Here is a 24,576-nt window from a genome sequence, read left to right as displayed (position 1 = left end):
AATAAACTCTAAGGCAACAGTCCCACTCTGAGGGTTACACCCCAGGAAGATATTGAAGAAGGGGCAAGGTCAGTGAGAAAAGCCACAGTACTCATTAAAGTAATAGAAACATACTCAAGAGTGCAAGCGATAAGCTCAGCACATTTGCAGTATCAAATGAAAAATCAGGGAAAAGCAATCAACATCTTTAAAACATACATGAGGGACTGACATTCGATAGCAGATCAATTTTCAATGTAAGAGGCAAAGTTAAGGCAGTAATAAAATGGATTAGAAATCACTTTCTATTTGCTCAACTTAAGATGTTTATGCAAAACATCTTCTATCCAAGACATTTCATTAAATCAAAGTCAGCAGTGCCGAAGGACTTTACCAGGAGTGATGGGGGATGTGAATCCTCCTTCTTGTGCTCACCACTAGGAACCAGCTCTACAGCCCAGCCCAAACTGGATCTCCATCACCCAGCACTTCTGCACAACTGCAACCTACGCGCTGTCCTTACAGTGTCCAAAGACATAAAAACCCAACCTCACCCTAAATAACTCTTACTAGCCCAGTTTTGCAAGCAAAGTGCCTTACATGGCTGCTGGTCTTCCCTGCTCAACATTTCAGAGCCAAGTTTTACCCAAATTCGGTACAGGCACCCAGCCAGCCCCAAAGTGGTACCATCCCCACCTCCTGGTGCCCAGAGGTGATGCCTTCATCCAGTTTGGGGACAGGGATGTGGAAGGGCTATGTTAGAGGAAAACGGAGGTCTGAGGAGCTGCTGTTCAACCACAGCAGTGGGAAACCAGAAGCCATCAGCTCCCCCATTTCCCAGAACTACTTGTCTCCCTCAAGAGCAAAAAGCCACAAAAATGTGTTTCTGTCATTAAACTCAGAAGACTAGAGTCTAAACAGAGAGAAGAAAAAGCGACTCCTAAACAGGATTTTTCTACTTTAAAGTCACTCTTCATAATAAAATCGCGTTTCAAAGTGACAAAGCCATCTTGAAATCCAGGCAGTTTAAAATTGATGCTTTTTCCCTTTTATAACAATCCTTTCAGTTATTACTTCTGCTTCTCGTTCTCTCCATCTCTACCCATTTCACTCCCCTGCAAGACCCCTGGGAGAAACAGAGTATTCAAGACAAACAGCTTTACAGAGCACACCCAAAATGCTGTCAGATACTTACAACAAGTAAACTGACAAAGAGGGAAGAAAATGTTTCTCTTCTGGTCTTTCAGTAATACAAATCTTGACTACTTCCTGCAACAATCATTAGGGAGCTATTTTTGGGCAGACATGCAGCCTTTAAACTGACTGACAAGTGTCACAAATAAACTGCAAATGAGAAAACAAAAGCAGCAGTGGCTGACGCCAGCACGGCTGCACGCATGGCGAAAATAGAATTGCAACACAAAGCTATTTCTGTGCAGATGGTGAATGCTACGAGGCAGAGACCTACACACTTTTCATACGGATGAGCCATCAATAGAAAGAAAAATGCACTTGTTTTCCCTCTGCACAAAAACTAAAAAACAACTTTATTTCCAGAACACATTTGTACCTCCAAGGGCTAAGTGCAAAGTTTTGTGGATCCTTAATTCTTTGCTCCTGCAGGAGCACAGAAAGCACTGCCTTCCCTCCTCCAGCAGAGCTCAAGTCCGCAGAGGCAGAGGTGACACCGCTCGCACCACACGGCCGCTGCACCATCCCGTGTGCTCCGACAGTAACCCAGGCACGTTTCTGGCCCACCTCTGCTTGAACAAATTAAATCCACTTAACCGAACATCATAAAACGCTGGGTTTAAATGGCTCTTTTTCCACTACATTGTCTTCTGCAAATAGCACCGCGGTTATTGATTTCCTGCAATGCAATATCAGTCTGTTTACTTAAACTAGTTCCCATTTTAAAAACTTCATAAAACGTAATCCGGAAAAATTATGCTGTACTTCAAACATCACTGATAGCAGGTTTGGTGCACAAAGAAACTCTGAGAAAAATCCCTTCTAAATATTGAAAGCTGATGACCACCGGGCTCTGCTTTTACGTTCGCATTGGACCTTATCAGCATTTCCCACGGCACACGCTGCATTGCATCCCTCCCAGATTGAAGCAGCACACCCACCTTATTTCCAGACATCTTTTTGAATTAAAACCAAATCTCGGTGGTCCAGTAATGTTAGCTGTGCTTTATCTTCCTTACCCAGGAACCAACACTCATACATGTTGAATTACACCTTACAATCTCATTGAGCTAAAAATGAGAGTGAGATCCTGAGATTTAACTTGTTTCAGCTGTGATGACAAAGAAAGGAGATGACATTTTATTTTGGTTGAAAGACGGGAGAATTGAGAAGGGGGCTAGCAGGGAGAAAAGGGAAAAGAGACAAAATCTTGACAAGAAAGAGCTGGCAGCTCAGCTGAGAAGGCAGCTTGGTATGAAATGCTATCAACTTAAGGCCAGAAAAGCTGAGCTGCTGAGCACAAGTCACAGGTATTGCATCAAGCCCACAATTTCTTGTAACATAAGAAATCACAAGCATTGACTGAAATTATCAAAACAGCATTTTTTTTTTTCAAAAGAACACTTTTTTTTTTTCCAAAATACAGCATATAAGTATGTTGTGTAACTAATAGTCACAAATCATTAACCAAACACAGTGACATGATGTCCAAGGCTCTAAACTGATTCCAAAAGAGAGAATATTCATTCATGAGAATTAAATCTATCCATACCTAGTTACCACAGCCATCAGATGCAACCTTTTGATCAGGCAATCCCAAAACATCAGACACCCAGAGGCTGGAAGATTAAGCACAGCCTACCTGTACGCTCCAGGTGCTGGACAGGAGACAGGACAAAGGACATCTGGGCTCAGCCAGGATGAAAGTTCCTAAGTTTCTGCTTGAAAGTGCCAGTGACAGACACCAAAACACACCACTGCTGCCATGTTTTTGCTTCCGCATACACTTTTTTTTCCTTTTGTTTTAGAGGATGAAGTGGAAAGTCTCCTTCAGACAATAAGAAAGTCTAAAATAATATTAAGCAGCACTGGAAAAGGACTGAGTCTCTGCCCTGCACCTGGCACACTCAAAGGGTTCTGTAAGACTTTGTTCAGGGAAAAGAAATTGAGCACATGTTTGAATCCAACTGATTTTGAGATTTTAGTTTATTTCCAATTCAGAACCCAATGAGAAGAAAATTTATGAAAAATCCAGTAATCACAAATAGCATCATTCATGTCTTGTTGATCTTTCCTGGCATACCTTTAAATGACTCCCACGAGTGCCAAGGAAAGGGATCTGGGAACAGTTCCCACATATCAAGAGCACTGCAAATAGACATTAAGAAAAAGAAAAAGAACTTTGTTCAGCTTGCAACTAGAAATAAAAGGACAGGATAAAGAGACAGGATTAAGGACTTGTAGAGCGAAGGCTAAGGAAATCATTGCAATATTAAGCAACAATGAACCGAGATGATTTCCAAAGGGAAATGAAGATAGCTTCAAATCAGGGAATATTTAAAACTGGAAAAGTGGATAGCACAAGGAAGAGGGGCTACAGCCACTAATTCATCATTGCCTGATACAGAGTAATAATCCATCCCCAAATGCACTTCTGCACTGGGGAGTTTACTGAGGCTCTGGACATCTCACTACGTTTCTAATGTACAAGCCTTAACAAACTTTTGCAGTTGGAAAGGGCGGGCAAGGCAAGCTGGTGCGTCAGGGGAAGGCGCATTGCAGGGGCTGGTGATGAGGCTGCCACTATCAGCCCCTTCTTGGTATATCAAACTCACACTGTTGCATTAAAATAGCAAAAAACTAACTAGCTATGAGCTTTTCCTTCCTTCGATATTAAGAACCACAATTATAAAGAAAAAACAATTCTCTCCTCACCCCACAAAAAGCCCACACTCCAATGAACCACCAAAATCCAGCCTATGGAGGTCAGAAAATCATTGCCAGAGACCAAGACAAACATAACTACAGCACAGCTTTTTGCTTTAATGTTCACCTTCCTTTTACAAGGAGACTATGAAATAGAAGAGGCAGCTGAACTAAGCTTCAGCCCACCAGAAATTAACTGGCCAGGTCTTCTCCATCTACATGCGGCCCACTGGCTCTTCGAGTTGTCAGACTGAAAGGATTATTTATTTTTTATTGTGATTTTACTTTCTTTGGCTATTGTGCAAATTTCCTTGATTTTACAAGAGATTTTTAGTTAATTATGTATTTACCTAGTTAGCATAATTGTCTTCAATTATGTAATTAGTGTTCATATGTGTAATCATTTGAACATGTAATTATATCTAATTACACCATTAAAACGTGCAAGTCATAAATATCTTTACCGTTTTGATTGATAGACATACAGGGAGGGGAAAAAATCTCACTTGTTATTTTTATCTCCTGGATCCTGAAATCTGCAAGAGTAACAGCATTCAGCCTATAACATTGCTGTAATTATTTATAAGGACCTATCAAGACTATACCAAGGTTATACCTTTCAAGCAGAGGTAGAATGAATCAAACCACTCAAAACTAAGGAGCAAAGAGTAACCCAGCGTAGCAAGATTTATCTGTAAAAAAAACCACTAATAAGAATAACCTGGGAAATACTTATTGTTTAGTGTCTAATTATGCACTTACTGTTCTGAAAGCCCACTCAGAAAAAGGTAACACAGAACAAAAACACACAAGTTGATCCTGCTTGTTCTGATGGAAGATGCTGTTGCACCCTAGAAAGGGGTTTTAAGGCTCCTTGTACTTTTTAGCTACCTCTGAGACAACTAATGTAGCCATACTTATCAGAACAGCAACATTTTTTTATTCTGTTTAGCTTTATTTCAGCAGCTATGTTGTGTGCCCTGTAGTACAGTACCAGAACAAACACCTGGCACAAACCAAATGAATTAGGACGACAGTTGAATCTTCTTTTTAATTGCTTTTGGCTGGGAAAGCAAACATTTACACACAGATTAGATAGTTAAGCTCATTTAAAGTTCAACTTCTCCTCTTCAGGTTTAGATTTCTTGCCTTTACTAACATACAGAACAGTCTATCAACCAAAACAAAAGAAAAACAAACAAAAACCCCACGTGTGCCTAAGCTGACTCCAAAAGCTGGGGGGTGAAGGCGGAAGCCTAACACAACAGATAACATAGCAAGAGCTCTTCAACACCACTTGGGAATAAGCCTCAATTACAGAGCATCCTTCAGCAAAAGGCATATGGCTTTTCCAGCCTAAGCTCACTCACGCTCTGCGGAGCATCCAGATACAAGTGCTCAGGTGGATGGCAGCAAAAATAAACCCAGTACTTCCCAAATGACCGCTCCCAGCAGCCGAAGGACAGCTCAGTCTATGATACAATTTTACCTATGAGAACAACCTGGAAGCCACACAGAGAAGAAAACCACACAGAAGGATCACAGCAGGATCGTTTAATGGTCAGACCAGAAACAACCCAATTTGTTCAAACTCTATCACCATCAGACACCTCAGATGGACTAAGTTTTATGAGCAGCATTTCTTTCCTTGAAATGCAAAAGCAACAATCTCAAGAGCCTGCCTTAGTAGACGAGGCATTGCTCCTGGTCCGCAGGTGCCATCAAGTTATTGCTGTGAAAGCAGTCTTCAAGACCATATGCAGATATATGGAAAACAAGACAGCAAGTTCACCGCATGTAGAACCACAGTGTGTTACAGAACCATCTTCCCTCTGCTCTCTGAATTTAGTGGGATGTAAGAAAAAGGCTCTGAAGAACAATCAAGCCTCTAACGTTCAACAACTGAACTGCCAGTCATGGAAGTGCACCCTGGTGTTAAATAAATCTCCACTTGAGGGGCATCAGCTCTAGAGACAAACTCTGGATAGAAGGCACCAATGTCAAGTTTGTAGTCATACCACACCTTCTCAGAGGCACTAACATGCGTTCGGACTTTTGGATCTAACATATATCATTTTCGGAGAACTCCTCAATGGGCAGCACAATACACATGGTTTCCAACCATGAACACTTCTATGGGAAAAAAAAAAAAAAAAAAAAAAAAAATCTGAGGAGCTCACTGCTCTGAGGTTTTATCTGCAGATGTAGGAGAACCCATCTTTCACTATGTCCACAGCAATGGGAATGATTCCCTATTCTGCTCCATAAAAAGCACCAAGTGTTTCTTTAGGAGGTATCTTTTCACAGACCAGCTACCAGATCTGCATATGCTGCTAGTTTCCCTGGGTTACTAAATTATCTCTTTACTCATCAAATACACTCTTTTTCAGCGAGCAAGACCTCACAGCAACAGACCTCATTCCAAAACCACCCACCTCGTTTTTGATTATGAGACTAGTACGTTCAACAGTCATGGAAAAACAGCTACTTCTGCAGCATCCCAGAGCCATTTGTCCATCCCCTCAGTCAACGTCCTACCTTTTAAGGGCCATCAAGAAAAAAGAACACAAAATCTGATCATAGACAGACAGAAACCAAAGACAGAGCACAGTCTGGGGGGAAGATCCAGGGGAAGGGAAGACAGAGACAATCCACTCAGAGGACAAGTATCCATATTTCAGTAAACCAGAAAATTTTGCTGTTTTCCTGCCGATGATGGGAGATTCATGCTCTCTGTTCATTGGAAACTTTCTGTAGGGGATTTCTGGCAGCTTTTAAGCTTCCACAAAGGTCAATATGAAACTGGTATGGTAAAAATCACCAACCTGGATGTCACTTCCAACTCCACGTGATTCTCTGATAGTCTCTTTCAGTGATTGCTGATGCTTTAGCAGCCTAGGCTCAATATTCTCAACTGAGAGAGTGAGACTGAAATACACACTTCACTTGCCCTGATGTTGCATTTATCTTGATTTAAGATGACATCTTCTCCCACCACATCCAAGCCCTTTTTAGAAACCTGCAAACATATTTCTTGTCAAGAGAGAGCAGCCACCTGGAACCAGGAGAATCAGTAAGATACAGCTGGTCAAATTATTCAGAATAAAACAGAAGAGTTTTATTTCTTTATCATCTTGCAAACCACATGCCTTTTAATCCAGCTTCCTGCAGATGATCGGGTGAGTGGCTTTACATTTCTTTAAGTGGTATATCCACACAATATTCAGTGGGACTACATGCTGTTTGAAGCATACGACTGAGTTACCATATCAAAGTGATATCATTCAAGACAGGATTACATTACAGAGGGAACAAGGTGGTTGTCATCGTGAAGATGAAAGCACTCGGTGGAGCCCAGCAAGGAAGGCCACCGGCTGTCCGGCAGGCACTGACCATAGCATCCAGCTCAGGGTCGCAGTGAAAACCTGTGTGCCAGAGGGGCAGACGGACCAGTAAGGATGCTGTACCTTCCTCCTTACTGCTGCCCAAAAAGTTCTGTGCTCCCTGACAGGGTGGAGAAGAGGCAAAGACAACTCCACCAAGCCCTTACATTAATTACAACTTAACTGTGAGTTTTTAGCATTAGACTGCCACTAGGGCAAGGACTTCAGGTCCAAAAGAGACTTTGGGGGAAATGTCTTCTTTAGGGGTTTGTGTTTTCTCCTGGGTCGCTGTTTAGGAAGTCTAAATTCCTATAGCCTTTACCATCAATGCCATAATCAACAGAAATGGCTGGGTCTCAGCACCTCTGGACCTCCCTCCTTCCTCACTTATTTCGTCACCTCTGCCTGCTCTTACTTCAAGGTTCCCACAGTCATCCTCAGGAAAGCCTTTCCTCCCACAGCTGAGGCTAGGTAAGATTTAGCATTAAGACAATATATTTTTGTCTCAATGCTTCTGTATATTTATTGACAATACCAATAAACAAGGTTTAGAAGCAAGCAAAGGCAACTTTTCAAACACCTGTGGTACATCAGGATATCACAGAGCATGGCAAAACCCCAGTCCCCGAGTGCTTGGCATTGGCGGGCAGCTGACGTGCACCACGCAGTACTTCGCTCCCCTCTCCTTCCAGCTCCAACAAACAAGCTCCTTGCCAAGCAGCGAGCTATCTCCATCAACAGACACATGAAACTGTGGCACATTATAGAAACACCCTCATTATTTAAAATGCATACCATCTTAATTACTCAGTGTGATTAGTGTAGCCTCCTCTAATGTTTCAGAACAGAATCCTACCTTCACCTTATTAGTGCGCGCAAAGAAAGAATTAACATTTTCTGGCACTTCATCCATTAAAATATAAAAAGCAGCATTTCAGAAAAAAAAAAAACACAAAACAAAACAAAAAAACCCACGTGATGTTCTCTTTGATCAGCTGCAAGTGAAACATAAAAGGCTCCTTTGAGGTAAAGTGGATGCTACATTTTCTATTTTAATTGATAGGAATTCTTATTAACTGCTGATGTGGCCAAAGAAAGCAATTTGTGGGGAGGGAAGTTACATTGGAACAGCTGTTTTCCTATTGCATTCTGCATATCCTTATTACAATAATTGTACTCTTGTTAGGAAAATTGATGATGATTTCATATGACACTCCTCGGTTCACGGGAAGACTTTACAAATGTTCAGTGAACACCTGACAATATCCAGCCTGACTCATGACTAAATTAGCCTGCATTTTATGCTGGAAAAAACCCTTCATAAACATTTGACTCAATAAAGCTCACATTTAGCTACAAAGGGCATGTGTTTCCATTGTTCTTCAGCACTAAAAGAAATATGCAATTAAACTTTACATGCCATTTTGAGGCTACGAACACTTTATTTGATATTTTTTTCCTGAAGTACAGCACCTGAATTCACACCTCTGCAGAGCACTGCAGATACATTCAGCGCTCACTACAACCCTCCCCTGATCTGTCTGACAAGGGAAATAAGTGCTAAATGTGGAAAAAAGTCTGGGACAGACATTGAAGCACCCACAGTGAGGACAGCATTGAAAGACAAGCAAGCAAGAGACTCCCGGAGTTGTACCAGGCTTCTTGGGACGGAGACACCCGCGCATCTGAGCACATTGCAAACTGAGCACACGACATGCTCTAACCCCGGACAACAGCACTGCTTTGGGCAAAGAAATGCAGTTAACCACCAAAAACCTATTTAGTTCCACAAGTTTGGTTTTTTTCCTACCACTCGTTTGAGACAGCAAAAAATTTCCCAAAGAGCAAGTGAAAGTAATGGTTTTACCCAGTCTTTTTCATTTCCTTCCCTGCTGTTGCTCCTAAATGCAAACTTAGAAGGCCAAGCAAAAGCTGCTGCTGCCTTGGGCTACACTGACCTTTCAGTCTCTCTCAGCCCCATGATTTTGCTAGCCCTTTACCCACCCATATATTCTCCCTATTGATCCTCCTCTCTAATTTGAAAACTTTGCTGCTTTCTGCTTCTCCGAAGAGGCTCAGCATTCGTTTGGAGAACACAGACATCCCATCACACAGGAAGGTGCTGGCCAATGTCTCAACAGGGGCCTCATCCATCCCACCTAAGCCTTACCATTAGGTTCAGCATGCTTGCTTTGGGAAAAAAAAAAAAAGAAGAAAAAAAAAAAAAACACAAACCAACAAAAAAAAAAATCAAAACCACCACACACAACAAAACCAAACCCAACAAATTAAGTGCAAGGCAGCACAAGGCATTCCCCCCACCATGATATCAGTGCTTTCCTGTCTTGCCTATTGCTTCTTTCAGTTGTTTATTCAAGCCCCATGATACCACTCAGTGCTGGATGATAATTAAAATCAAACAATTCCTTCTTCTGCAATATAAATCTGCAATACAAACCCTGTCACCCACACACTGTGGACAATAGCTGCAATAATGCAGGTGCAAAATGGATCAGCCCTACTAACTCCAGCTGGTCCTGATGTGGCTTGCCCAAGTCTGCCCAAGCACCTTTGGGGACTCAAGCACCAAGCCTACACTGAGAATGTCCCCTGCCAGCCACCACCTCCATTTCTGTAGGACAGGCTGCGTGCTCAGCACCTTGCTGCTCCAACCAAGCTGGCACACAGCATGAGTCAGCTTAGCATCCCTGACGGCCCCCCGCAACCAGGGGAGAACATCCGTGCCACTTGGACCATGCCCTTACGCCACCCGAATTCCCAGCAGGCAGGGTGCGTGTCCCAAGGGCCACACACGGCCTGGAGGAGCGGCAGTCCTGGCTCTGCTCAGGGTGTGCAAGCACGGAGCTTGGGAAGCAGAAGGTATCTCCTCACAGCCTCTCAGCTGCAAGGGGAGTAGCTACTTGTTGACAGAGTGGCCATCAGCACAGCACTCCACTCCTACAAGTGGAAAGAAAACACAGCAAAACAGAGCCAGGAAGAAAATTCTGGGTCTTCCAAATGCAGATCCTCCCATGCATTGCTTTCCAGGAGAGCCAAGCTATCTGCCACTCTCTTCACACGCAACCAGCAATAAGTGCACGTCTTAGCCCCTTGACTTCAAGGGGATAAAATGACATAGTCTGATAGTGCTCCATAGGAGAAGGGATGGCAGATGGATGTGAGGGGGTGGAATCTGCTATGGTTCTGCAGAAGAAAGCCTCAGTGCTCATTAGGGCATGTTTCATCCCAAAAATAGCCAAAATCCCAGAGCTCACTGGGAGCAGAGAGCACACAACTCTCAGATGGCTGGATTACGTGGGTCAGCAGCAGCTGCTGCCTCCCCTGACTCCTGGAGCTTGGTCGGGGCAGGGGGACAGATGTAGGGACCCCATCACTTGCCAGAGAACATAGACCATGCTGGTGGGGACAGAGAGGACTCCCACAGCTGCTCCCATTGCCACCCCGCAGCCACAGTGAAGCAACTGGACGAGAACTCGGGCATCGGCCCCTCCCCCCCACTCAGCACGTTTTGCATCTCAGAACATACAGCTCACGACAGGATAACATAACCCAAGGTGTGACAGCACATGGAGGTGAAAGACATAGGGGAAAAAATACCCAGAGCAAAATAAAAAAAAAAAACCCAGTGCAGGTGAGGTTATACTGATAAGCAAGGTCTTTATCATTCAGTCTTTAGTGGACAACCAAGAATACAAAATCCCAGCCAGTCCCTGCTCTTTCAGAAGATGCTGCTTCCTCTGATCCCCGTGGTCCAAATGTCACTCCTCACCTTGGGACAGTCACCGTTGTCGCTGCCACCTCCGTCACAGACTAGAGCTGCCAAGGAAGGTTAGGATAAGCTACATCCCTCCATAGGCTGTGCAGGAGAGCCTCGCTAGTGTGAATAAAACACCACCTATTAGGTACACAGAACAGCAAATAACTTATTTGCATCATAGGGATAAGTGGCCTTAGTACACCCTTACACATCTCTTGCCGAGCCGACGGGCAGGTACAGCACAACACTCGCTTCCTGGGCTAACGTCTGGGAAACGGACGGGTCCGAGGGGTGACGCTGCAGCCCCTCGCCCTGCAGGACACACGGCCAGCCCCAGCGAGCCCGGCACAGACCGCGGGCTCGGCTCAGCCAGCCACAGACAGGGAAGGGCTCATCACTTTGCCCTCATTCCCAAACAGCAAAGGGCTTTGCAAAATTTTGTTCAAAAATCCAAACGAACCTCTGGGCAAAATCCTAAAAGCAGTAATTTATGAAAAAAGGACTGCATTTGCCCACCCACCGTTAGCCTCACCTGAGCATGGATGTGGCATTTTAAAAACTTAATCAAGGAAAATTAGTTTCTATGGCAACTAATGGCACATTTAATAGATCAAGTGATGAGTGCTGTGTATAAGAATGCTGCAAATTATGAATAGCAGTGATATATCAAATGCTACACAATCACTGCACAGGTAACAAGTAGACATGCAAGAAGGTGTTGGGGTGCTCAGAGCTTTCTGTATAATTAGGAGTGAGGCTAAGTTTTGGGGAACAGCGTGCAAGTGTTTTAATTCTCTTTCCTTGCAATAATTACTGTAGCCTTACACTATTCTCCCCAAAGACCTCATTGATATTGATTAGACCTCAACAAATTTTAAACAAAGTTTCAAAGGTTTCCAGTTTGCAAGTGCAACCACCACTCTGAACAGGAGTTTCCCTATCTCTGCCTACCTGTAACTAATCGTAGGGAGAATTTTGTGGCATACAGTGGGAAGCCAGCAAGAGTAAATCTGAAGACACATTTTCAAAGAGAGGCCCCCATAGAGCAGTGTCATTTCAACATGACTTGGAGCAGATCACAGAGGCACATGCAAGTCATCAGCCTGTTACAGAACTACATCAATTGATCGAAAAGTTAAAAGCAATGCCTGGAAAGACAAAGAGGCATAAACATGCACTTTGGTAAAGCACACAAGAGCACTGACATGAAAGAGTAAAAAAAAAAAAAAAACACCATTAATTCCTCCTCCCAGACTTCCACCTGCAGCAGGCAGCCTCAAACCCCCCAGGGTGTCACAAGAAGGCTAAACAGGCAGCAGAGTGGCCTGGCACCACGGCGTGCACACCTCCACCAGCTTGCTTTCTTTAAAGCCATGAGCATGCCCACAGGAGAAGAACCCCATACACAGCACTTTGCCTTTTCCAGTCTGTGAAGGAAGGGGGAGAAAATACAGGTCCCACCTAGTTTGGTCTGATTCCCCATTGCTACAATCCTCCTGCTACAGCCCCTTGCGCCCATGGGGAGGGAGTGTAAAATAACATGGAACCACAACATGCAGGTAGCGCAAGCAGAAGGGGCTTCCCCAGGGCACGCGGAGAGCCCTCTCACGCAGAAAAGCAGGCTTGCTCCAGGGATCTCAGCCCTGCCCTCCTCCCCAGGGAGAGTTTTCAGAGCTAGGAGCACTCCCTTGCAGGCATTAATCCGCACGCAAAGGCATACTTGTGTGTAAACGTGCCTTGGATACAAACTTGGATATTCAGGAGCCGCCTTGAAAAATAAAGGAGAAGGACACATCTGCAACCTTCTGAAGGAAACTTTTTTCTCTCTCTTCATATCCCAGGGGAACATTTAACATGGTAGAAAGGAAAGCAGATAGACACTGTGCTGCTAACAGCAGTCCTGCAGTGCAGGAGGCTGCAACAGAGCATCAGCAAGGTCTCCTCTCTTTGGGGATGGTCCACGGGATGGTAGGGGTTGAGGAGAAAGGTGCTTGGGCTGGCAGAGCACATAGAAGAGCCTCTGGAGACTTCCTGAGGACCATCTCCACTTGCAGCAATTCACAGCAATGGTCTGAGGCCCACTCGTAGGCACCTCTCTAAGCCACAGAGCCACTGTGCTCCTTTTAGGCTGACAGGAAGGCAATAACTGGACAAACAGCAGACAAGATGACCTGATGTCCTCTACAGCCAGACAGAGGCATCAGCTTGGTCCTCCTCTACGCTCAGCTTCTTAAGCTGACCCATCTTGTAGTGCTTGCATCTTCTCCAGCCCATCACTAGGTCTGGCAACATGCCTGTCTGCCATCTGGCTTGAGACCGTAAGAGGACCCAGAGGAGGAAAGTTCACAGGAGATTTTCCTCTACTAACCATTAGATACTTGGCTTTCCAACAGCCTCTCAGTAGTTGTGGAGACCTACTGTGAGCTCGGAATCAGGAAAGCAGGTGAATGCAGCTAATTAGCCCCCAAAACAAGAAAAAAAATTGTTTGTTGAGTGCATGATTTTAAAGAGACTTTAATTTTGTAGGTGTAATTAACTGTAGCTCCAAACCCCTAGCTATTAAGCTTCTCAATTACCAAACTCAGCTTGCAAATCAGGAAGAGAACTTTCTGCTTTAGCGTTTGCACCCACTCTTAAATGCTATGCCCAAAATTAAAGACTTGCAGAGGGTATTTCCACAGTTTCACTTTAAGGACACTAAATAAAGCTCATTACTAACACCAGCCTTACATACTGAATGATCTTTTTAGTTGCGCACTGCTGCCTGGCTCCCGTACCTCACCAAGCAGGAACGGAAGCAGATGGTTAATGAACCTGCACAATGTTTGTGAAGACTGAAGCCCAAAATTCACCTCTCATCTCTATGCAACGGGGACCACATGTGTGTTTACAGGTGGAACCTGGCAGCCTCCATTTAGCTTTAATGCCATCACCTGTGATGGCCAAAGCAATAACAATTAGCAGAGACACAAGGCAAGAGAACAGCACATGCAGAAAGCACTTTGCTCTTGGCATCCCTGCAGAAGTGTACCACTTCCCTGCTAACATCCTCAACCCCCTCCACGAGCCGCTGTCATACTAGTGTGGCATTTCTGCTCCACAATACATCTAGCAGCCTTCGTTTCAGGCAAGAATTCCTAATGGTCCTTTATCCAGTTGCTGCTGAAGTGTAAGGAGCAGCGTAGGACAACGGTGGGCCAAGACTTGAGTTTACTGCAGAAAATAGGGGATGTACGTATATCCTAGACTCATAGTTTAAAAAAAAAAAAAAAGAATAAAGCAGGCTATGCCAATTCATTAATCCAAGTGACCTGGTAAAACCTTGCGAAGACTCTAAGCCAGCAGTAACACTGGTACTGCACACTGCATTTCAGTGGCCAGCATCACCTCGCAGTCATTACTGCAGCGTGACTTGGTTACTCGCTGCTACTGCCACGGCGGGAGAAGTGAACGCGATACAGCCTCCGAGAACCAAAACCACAATCCCACAAACAGCTCTGGAGAGCTTTTGCAAGGTGGAGGTCCAAGCCACGCCAGCATCTGCAAAGGCCACTTCTGGGAAGGGAGGATACAGGACAGACGGTCCCATCAGCTAACTCACAGCACTTTCACCACTTCATTTTCTCCTCAGTTAATGCATGTTTTCTGCCCACTCCTGACTTGGGGGGGGAATACAGTGAACGTTGATGGGGGATTTTATAAATGCGTACAGAGTTGCTGACTTCTTGCAGCATTTAAAACAAAAGGAGTTTCTATGTATGCCAATAATTGAAAAAGTTTCAGAAACACAAGCAAGTTGAACAGCATTCTTTGAATAGGTACATAATTACATATTTTATAAACTCTCTTCCCAGGGTCTGATAAAATATCATTTTGAAAATAATTTCCATACAATTTGCAAACCAAATATGATAACCTTCTGTGCAAAAATGACTAAAAAAATTGAAGTACTGAAAATACTGGCAATTATCACAAAATGTGGATGGAAGACTCTTGCAGAAAACAGAAAAGTAAAAATGTATTTTCACCACTTCCATCTGCAAGAATAGGAAGAATCCTGCCAGATACTTCCCCTCAAACCCATCTCATATTGAAGGCTGTCTGAACATGAGAATCTAACAACAATATGTTGTCAAATTTCATATATAAAATTTGCAAGTACAAAAAAGGAAGGCTTAAAAATAAATGCCACATCACCCCTTCCAGCCGGCCACTGCCTCTTGGTCACAACAGAAACATACTATAGACCTCCCTCTAAAGAAGCAGGCCCATAAAGCAGAATGTATCCAACAAGCAAAATAAATAAAAATCTTACACTATCTGTATTTTAAATACCCAAGAGTAATTATTGGCAGGTAAGAGTAGTTCTCTGACAGCTGGAAACAGTGAGCACCAGCTTGTTGATTTTGCATCCACCCTGATCTCCTGCCTGACCCTGATCAGTGCTTTTCCCCAGCAGCCCCACTGACAAAAGCAACACGAACGCTGGTGAGATCCACGGCAGTCTTGTTTAGGAGAAGCCAAATTTCACGCGCAACGAGTCCAAGGGGCTGCAGCTCCCACAGAGTTGCCTGTCAAAAAGCTATGGTGTCTTAGCCTCTTTTTTTTTTTTAAACTTTCTGGAGCACTAAAATGGAACGGAAATTTAATACGAAGGTGATAAGGAGGCTAATGTTCAAATGCAGCCCTGCCAAGCCTCCTATATTTCGCTGCAGAATCACCCATCTGAGACTACCAAAACTATCCCCCTGCTCTCACGGAACTAATCTGCAAAAAATATTGCAAGTCTCAGAGAGCTGTAACATGAGAGCAAGGGTGAGAGAGCAGACTGAGGTGCTGGCTGACAAAGAAAATCTATAAACAGGTAAAATGAAGAGAAATCAATTTTCCATCCTGAATCTCAGATGAGAAAATAGAGATTTTTATGAAAAAGCAGCTGTGTGGTTGCTTTCTTGATAAGATGTTTTGGTTGAACAGCCTTTTTTTTTTTTTTCTTTGATTCAGCAGCAGCATCATAAGCTTTGTTACTGCTTGAGACGCCACCTTTCATAGCTGGTCCAAAGCGTTTCCTGACGGATAACAGCCCCACTCGCTTTGAAGCTGCCTCCGTCCCTCCAAGCAGGCAGGTTTGAGAGGGATCTTTGATTTCAGCTGCACCAAACCTCGCAGGCTGCTGGTCAGCTTTGCTGAAGCAGATGGAGGAGATGGTTTGAGAAAGAAACATTCTCCAAGGAAGCACACTGGAAATATCAGTCTACCTTCATCCTGCTCTTTTCTGCCTGCACATGAATGTGCTACTTACCTCCACCCAAACACATGGCATGCCAAAAACTGCTGCGTCCAGAGCCAGCTGCTTTGGATCTGGACACATTTAAGACTCAGCTGGACAGGGTGCTGGGCCATCTCGTCTAGACTGTGCTCTTGCCTAGAAAGGTTGGACCAGATGATCCTAGAGGTCCCTTCCAACCTGGTATTCTATGATTAAAAAGTTGTTAAATAAGCCTGGATAAGAAAAGTTTGGGAAGGCAGAATGAATCCAACATTACTAACAGGCACTGAGAGACACTGGCTTGTTTCAGCGAGGTGGCTGGAGAAGGCAGACAGCCTGGGGCAGATCCCATCTTCCCCACGTTGAACAGCACCTTATGCCATAACAGATCCCCTAAAAGGCAGCAGGGTGTCCCCAAGGCGGGAGGTGCTCCTTTCCTGCTTCAATCAGTGCTACATTAAAACGTTATTATCAACTTTCGTAAACCAGGTCTGTATCAATCCAGAGTCTGTCACTTGGCTCTTCCAACAAGGAGCCACTAGCATGTTGCCCACATCTCCCCTGACAACATTCAGTGAGCCACCAATCTCCCATGGCATGGGCAATGCCAGAGCAAAGAGGACAACAAGCAATGGAAGAGAATACAATAGCAGGGCAATAAATACTTTCCATACCTTGCGAGGCACTGAATATTAAACCTCATAATAACAGCACTGATTTTAAAACAGCACTGTTCTCATTTGGGGTGTTATCAAAACACCTGGACCAGTCTTTTTTTTTTTTTTAGGGCTTTTTTCTTTCTTCTTCACCTGGCAAAGACTAGACAGAGATCACTTAATTTAAAAGAAAAATTGCTTGTTTTATAGCTGGCTTTAATGTGTGACTGCAGCTGAGAGTGAGCAACTGTGTGTAGTTAAAGTAGAGTTTTCTAAGACAACACCCAACCTATGTCTTCCCTAGAACCAGCACAGGCTAAACTTCAGCTTCTTTATTTTTAAATCTTCTTATTAAACTGGGAACAGCTACAGAATAAACAGCAGGGAAGCAGCACGTCTCCCTTTCCTGGAGGAACATCGCTCACCTGCAGACTTGAGGTCTCCAGTGAATCCCCTCTCCCCAGCTCCCACCTGTCCTATGCGATTGCAGGAGGGAGGTGTTTAATTCACCACCTTGCAATGAAAACCCTTGCGAGGTATTCTACTGTTCAAAATCTCATACAAATATGCGCACCGTGAAACGTGGTAATCTTGGCTAATTACAGATGCACCTTCAGCTCTCAGGACTCTGCTCATTTACCAATAGAGCAAGATAAGCTATTGGTAATAGAGCAAGGGACACAGCAGAAGACAAAGTGGCAATGGCCACTCTGAGGGAACTGAGAGCAGATTTGATTCAAAGAGCAACAGAAAAGATGGAAACAGAGAAGCAGAGCAGGGGAGTAATAAAGCATTACACTTACACAGGTCTCGAATGGTCCTGATCTAAAATAACCTGTTAATGGGGTACCCTGGGCAAAGGGGGGTGGTGAGTGGGGACACAGCAGGGAAGCTGTAGTACAGGCTGACAAGACCCTTTGGCTTTGAATGTGATGCTATAAAATAAAGCTAGGCCTGGGAAAAGGGTAATTCATTTCTGTTTAACTTTCTTGGCTGCAGGGCTGCAGTGCTGTGGTTCCAGTGACATCCAAGACCCACGAGCACAGTGAGACTCCCCCGAGCTTTTGTGTGCCCCCACTCCAGCTGTTCCCTCTGGTGCATGCTGTTTATGTTCAGCTGCCTCATCCTTGTATTTGTTTTTCCTCTCCTTCTAGCAACCTCCATGGATCTCAGACTCTTACATCAGGACTCCATGTTACAGCATAACACAGGCTTGGGGGTTTTAAAGCCACATTCCTAACCAGTCATTCAAAAAGTCATAAACTTTTCTCCTGTTGATCTTTCTTCTGCAACACCTCAATACCAAACCAACAGCCTGGGCAAATCCCCCCGCCTCGGGTCCTGTTGCATTGGTCTCTACCACCCTGCACCAGTCTAGTCCTTAGCAAAAGGTGAAACCAGCCTGCAGAGGCTCAGAGAGAGAGGGCAGAGGAAAGGTGCGGTGACCAGTGGCAGGCTGCCACGGGGCATGGCGGGGGCTCACCTGTGGTCGAGGATGGCCAGTGACCAGGCAGGTCAGCTCCAGCGTCTCGCCCTCACGGATGGTGTAGACCCTCTCCGAGTAGCGCTCCTCCTCGATGTTGCACGCCAGGCCCGAGTGCACGATCCGCACGGTGGGGGGGGCTGCAAGACCCAGAGACAGAAAACAGGTGAGCACCATCGCCTGCACCCCCGGGGTTTGCTCAGACCCATTTCCATTGCAGCAGCCTGGGATCCTTGCATACATCTACCTGGGAGGACCGAGGCTGGAGCTGAGTATGCTCACCATGGAGAATACTCTTTTACTTACTCAGCATACTCATATTTGACACCAGAAGAGATCGCCAAGATATTTATTAATACCTAGCAATCCCCTGAATGAACCCTTTGCAAACTCATTTGCATTCCAGTTATTTTTGTCTCAATTTCCAAATGAACTCCGCATTATTGTTCTTTTTTATTATATGTCTTTCTAAATGTATTATCACACTCATTATGCAAATGAGAAGCCTTAATTAAACCATTAAAATTAAGCAGGAGAAGCAGTGGGACTGATGCTATTTCCTTTCAAAGTCGATACCAAAATCCTGTTGCTGTCAGAGGGATCAGGATTTGGACCAGCGGTTAAGTCCAAGCAGAACCCTTCCTTTAATTTTCTTGTATATGCCACCTGAACTACAGGGCATTATGCTGTTTTACATGTTGTACATGTAGGAAAACTGCAATGTTGTTGCTAATACCACATGTACAAATTACAGCTCTGTTTCGGCAAGTCTCCAAAGCATGTTCCTGGTTCTACGATTTTCTTTATTTCTGAACCGCGAAATTCACAACTATTAAAATTTTCAGAGAGTGGATCGATAGGATAAGAAAGCTGAGTTACAGTCCTGCTGCCAAACAAAGTAACATAAAATAAACAGCAGAAGAGATAAAATGTAATTCTGGTGAGTTTTAAAGACCCAGTATTTCACCCTCTCTGCTCATCAGTGTGCTGCTCCTGTTCAATAAAAGTGGATACGCCTTAAAGTCCTAACTGAAGTCTTAAATCACAACCAGCAAGCAGAACAATTAGGGCTGTGCCCAACAGGAGTCAAAGCCATTGAACTCCCGGCCCCATTTCCCACGGACAGGAGCCCCATGCTGCTGGGGTAACACCCGTGCGTTCTCCCCAAGTCCCTTGCAACAGCCGTACCCCGCTCCCCAAGACTGCAGCTCTGTTTTCAGGGCTCTGTGCTGCACATGACCTCCCTCTCACACCCCTCTACTGGTTCTTTGATCAACTTGCAATTGCTCGGCTAACACGCATGTCAAGCGCAGGTGGGATTCCTGGGGTGCATCGCTCTGGCATCCCTGCAGACCCCCCCATCACCATGCCATTACTGCTCCAGCCCGCACACAGCTCCCCATTGACACAGCCTGTTGTGGTATCAACTGCTGCACAATGCCTAGAACTGATACCAGCCTGCTAATAATTCAAATTTCTAACCCCCGCTCTCCAGAGGCTGAAGAAAATGAGACTCAAGCAAAGGACCCTGAACAGGACAGTGTCAGGTCAACTAAACGAACAGGAAGAGAATAATTATTCCAGGCTGCAATGACTAAGCCTGATATTCCCAGCTACCTTGCATTGCCCCCGTCCATCTCAGTCTGCTATATTTAGATCATTTTTTCAATGTGCTTGGCCTAGGCTAACCTCTTCAGCAAGTATTTAAGAAATCTGTCCTCAGCGGAGCCTCTCTGCAGAGCACCAGCACAGGCAGAAGAGCTCGTGCAGGGAATGGATGTTTCCTGCATTACTGGTGTGCTCACAAATCTAACGGTACAAGGTGACACAGGTCTGGAAGAGCATCAGATCAGCAGAGACAACAGCCTGGTGGGGCCAACTCAAGACTAACCAAGTGGAGACAAGAGCAAAAAGCTCCTTGCCATGCTCACAGCCTCCCAGTTGGGCAGGAGTGGCCCAGCAGCTCCAGCTGCGACAACAGCAGGGAGCTCCAGCAGATCCTCCAGCCAGCTCTGCTCCTCCAGCCACCGCGCGCCAACTTTCAAAGACTGATCCACTCGCCCTCTCCACTCTCCTGCAGGCAGCTCCTATTTAGCAAAGGTGAATAGAGGTTAAAGGCCAATGCATCCCTGCTCTTAGCAGTTTTGTGAGGCCAGCAAAAATTGCTCCCTAGCATCAGTTATTTCCATGTAAAGCACAACAACTGAACATATACACAACGCTCAACCTCCGGCCACATTTAGTCAGACAAGTATATCCACCTGCCTCCCTGCACAGGAGCTGCCTCAGCTTTGCTTTCCTACTGCTCAGAAGTGTTTTACAGCCCCAGCGCCCTCCCCGTATGATAACACAGCTGGTGCTCTGCAAGGCTAAAGATGCTATTTACTGCTTAGAAGAACCAAATTGAACCTATCCTTCCCTTAGTACCATCGATCCAGGCTGTTCTTCCCATAGAGCAAACTGTCCCTCCTGCAAGGACAGAGATGTCCTTGTTTAGGAGTCAATCCCATGTCTCACACTCTGACCTTAAAAGAATCTGTTGATTCTTAATTTATTTTTTTTTTTTTTTTTTTTTTTTTTTTAAGTAGAACAGCGGCACTAATGCTCAGTGTACTGCAGCTTTCCCTGTGCAAGGAGGGCTGCTCCCCCCCTCCACACCTCAAGAGTTCAACATCGTGGGACATGGAGCATCCTCCTTGTTCTGCCACGCACAGCTGCTGTACAACAGGGCTCTGGGCCACGACTGGGGCTTTTATCATCTCCCACAACACAAATAATAAAATACTGAAATGCTACAGTAGGGCCACAGAGCAGAAAGGTAAAAGAAGGTTCAGCATGGATCATGAGACTTCTGATAAAATTAGAAGAGTCAGCAACATTATGCCAACATGCTGCTGCCTTTTAAATCCATATTACATTAATATTACATTTTCATTCATATTATATTCATATAACTTCAAATTACATTTGAAGTGTCCTTCATTTTAGTCTCTATGCCACTGCTCCATATCCATTAGGTTTGGGAAAGCAATACAGAAAAGAAAAAACACCCCCCTGTGTATTATTATGGCAAAAGAATACACTGCTTTAAGAGGAGATCAAACGAATAAAGGAAAATAAAAAATATTCTTACTTCTTTAAGTTTTAAAGTCTTATGGTTCAGAAGACATTGCATAATTATGAAATGTCACCTCCCTCTCTACTGCAGGAATATTCATTACAGCTGCTTCTGAAATATGCCTCCAAGCATTTAATACCAGACGAAACATTAAAGTAATATATACTTGGCATTTATTTTGTTTGTGGCATTTTAGAAGAATTTGTCTTGTGATTATACACAGTAAATATTGCATGAAAGAATCCATCATGGTGCTGCTCACAGCAATGTGCACACACAACGTAAGGAAAGCTGTGTCAGGTCAGAAGGAAAAGCCATAACAACAAAACCAAGAACAACCCCGCCTCGCTTCTGCTGCAAAGAAGTTGTGTGACACCATAAGATTTCTTCTTTCAGATGAAAAATGGTGCCAGCCTGACCTTTCACCATATCTCATTATGTATTGACATTACATGGGTCCCCTTTATTGGCTAGTCTTTTCCAGTAATTTCAATTTATTTCCCTTCTCTGTCTCTTGCACACACATACACACCTACACAAGCAATTTGGTTTCAACTTGCAACAAGCTCCCCAGACAGTATAGACCCAGGAAAAAAAAAAGTCAAAAGTTTCTGTGAAGGCAAAATTAGAAATGTCCAAAGATGAATATGTATGCAGGTATCTAGACACACTTAAAAAAAGACAAGGGACAAATCAGATGCTGTGATGAATGCTAGCTACCTATGAAGGGAAACATGCAGAATAAAATTTATTTTCTAAAGCAGTGCAGGAGTAAGTGGAAACGTTTTTTTTTCAAACCAACCTGGTCACCCAGAAAAGGCAAATAAACAAGTGAGAGTTAGTATAATACTCAGAAAGGAGATGCCTCATGACTTACAGTAAGTTTGTGTAGCGTGGTGCAAATAACAGAGCTTGGACAACTGGAGTGCTCCAGTCTGCCTTTCTGTTTAATGTGCTGGTAACTCTCTTGACCTTAATCACAACATTTATAATAATTGGTATTTTTCTAAAAAAGCTCAACTGCTGTAATCCTATTAATAAATGACCGTTTCAGCTCTTGGGGGGGGGGGGGGGCAGGCGGGGTCTTAGGAAATAGTGCAATCACAATTACATAGACTAACTGCTCAAAACAGAAGACACTCAAAATCTAAAAAGTCTTTACTCATGATTTCTAAGTTAATCTCAGAAGTTTCTAGGGAACGAGAGATTTGTTTACAGGTGACTTTGTGACATCATACAATTAAACACGGATCAAAGAGTAAATTATTTTTTTCAGAAGAGGGTTGAACCTCCACAAAAGCATCCTCAGCTTCTCAGTCTTCCAGTCCCAGCTAGAAGGTGAAGCCTCTCTCCTCCTCCTTTTCCACATGTCCTCAGCCACCTCCATCTTTTGGTACATATTGATTCATCCTGGATCTACACGGCTGGACTGGCACGCGTCAAACCAAGACCAACAAAGAAATTGCACAAAACTTTTGCAAGAATGGGGTTCCTGCCAGCTTCAGGCAGCCCCCAGCAGCTCACTGCAATGAGCAGGAGAGCAGAGTATACCTGCTCATGAGATGCAACAGTGACCACTTCATTATTCCAAATCACTTTAAATAAGAAAGAAGTCCTTAAAAGAGACAAGGATCTCAGCCCATACTCATGTCTGAAGAGTTACCATGGCCTTTTCCCCATCCCTCTCTGAACTGGAGCATACCTACCATATTCCAGAAACAGATACTGACAGAGAGACCATATGCCATAGGTCGTAAGTTTTTAATACTCGCCCAGCAAGAGGAACAATAAACAGCAGCGTAATAAGTTGTAAGGTGAAAAAAAAAAAAAAAAAAATCTATCTGTTCCTAGAAACAGCATTATAGTTCCCCTAACTCAATAGATACTCTGCTGATAAGCTTTGTAGTGCAGTCAAAATTAGGTCAGGCTGTGACAGTAGTGTTGGGAAGCAGCAGTGTGATTTAATTAGCTCAGTGCCTTCTTATGTTAGTGCTATCAATCAAGGAGGCTTCCTGAGTTCCGGAAACGCAGTTTAAGTCACAGAGATATGGGCGAGTATCAAGCAACGTGGCAAAAATCAGTCCAATCAAAGAGGAAAAAAGGTTGACTTCATCCTTCTCTTGCTAGCCTGGTGGGCGAGGTCAGCTCAGGGCCAGCTCAGAAGAGGAGAGTGTGATAGGTGCTACCATGGGCATAAAGTGAAAGTAGGTAGGAAATATTTAGTGCTGATACATCAGAACCGTTTATATTAGACCTCTTCCTGCTATCACTTACTTAGTAAGGCTACTGAAAGAAACATATAGCCATAATGCTATTTAAAATTAAAAAAGAAATAAATATAAAAGAAAATATATTTAAGAGTTTTAACCAAATGCAGCAATTTCAAAAATTTCTGCAAGGAGACCTGTGCTTGCTCAGTAGCACTTTGCACAATATGGATTGAACCAGGAACGTCACAACTGATTTCAAATGGCCCTTACTAGGGTTCAGGCCAGCATCGCACAGCCTCTGGCCAAAGGCTTGCTGTATTAGCTATTTAGCATTTGTCTCAGCTCGGACCCAAACTGAAGAATGTAATCAATACCCTGAGTATTTATTTAATAAAACCTAGTTGTATAACACTTCCCATTCTTCACTTCCCCCAAAGAATACTACACTTCCGAAAAAATAAAAAAAGCTGGTCCGATAATAAATTTATTAGTGGATTGAATACCACCTAACCTCCAGTTAGAAAAGGACATCCCAAATCCCACGTTGCAGCAAAATAAACACTGCATTGATGAGAATTATTGCCATAGAGCAGTGCGTTCATCATGGCAATACCACCGAGATTCCCGTTCACTTCATTTGCAATTAGTAGAATTAAGAGCTGATATAAGTATGGGAAAACTTAATTTTGAGAGTTGCAAACATCTGCAATTACTTTAAATCTTCTCTTTCTAAGAAAAAAAAAAATATTATTTCCTCCTTATTATGCTGCACAACTGCATGAAATTTACTGGGGGCTTCACTC

At 44.0% G+C, this 24,576-nt stretch overlaps 1 protein-coding gene across 1 annotated transcript in view; it reads right to left on the bottom strand.

The window, feature by feature from the left end:
* Nucleotides 1–24,576, bottom strand: part of MDGA2 (MAM domain containing glycosylphosphatidylinositol anchor 2) — a 388,481-nt gene that overhangs the window by 236,643 nt on the left and 127,262 nt on the right. Inside the window, exon 2 of the mRNA XM_087746923.1 lies at nt 18,446–18,585. Coding sequence (XP_087603049.1) covers nt 18,446–18,585 — 140 coding nt within the window. The remainder of the gene's footprint in view (nt 1–18,445; nt 18,586–24,576) is intronic.

This window comes from Nipponia nippon, unplaced genomic scaffold (assembly GCF_047370975.1).
Source record: "Nipponia nippon isolate SJK-2023a ecotype South Korea unplaced genomic scaffold, ASM4737097v1 scaffold_11, whole genome shotgun sequence".
Taxonomy (NCBI): domain Eukaryota; kingdom Metazoa; phylum Chordata; class Aves; order Pelecaniformes; family Threskiornithidae; genus Nipponia; species Nipponia nippon.
The sequence above is the reverse complement of the archived record's forward strand: the minus strand, read 5'-3'. Positions and strand labels throughout refer to the sequence as shown.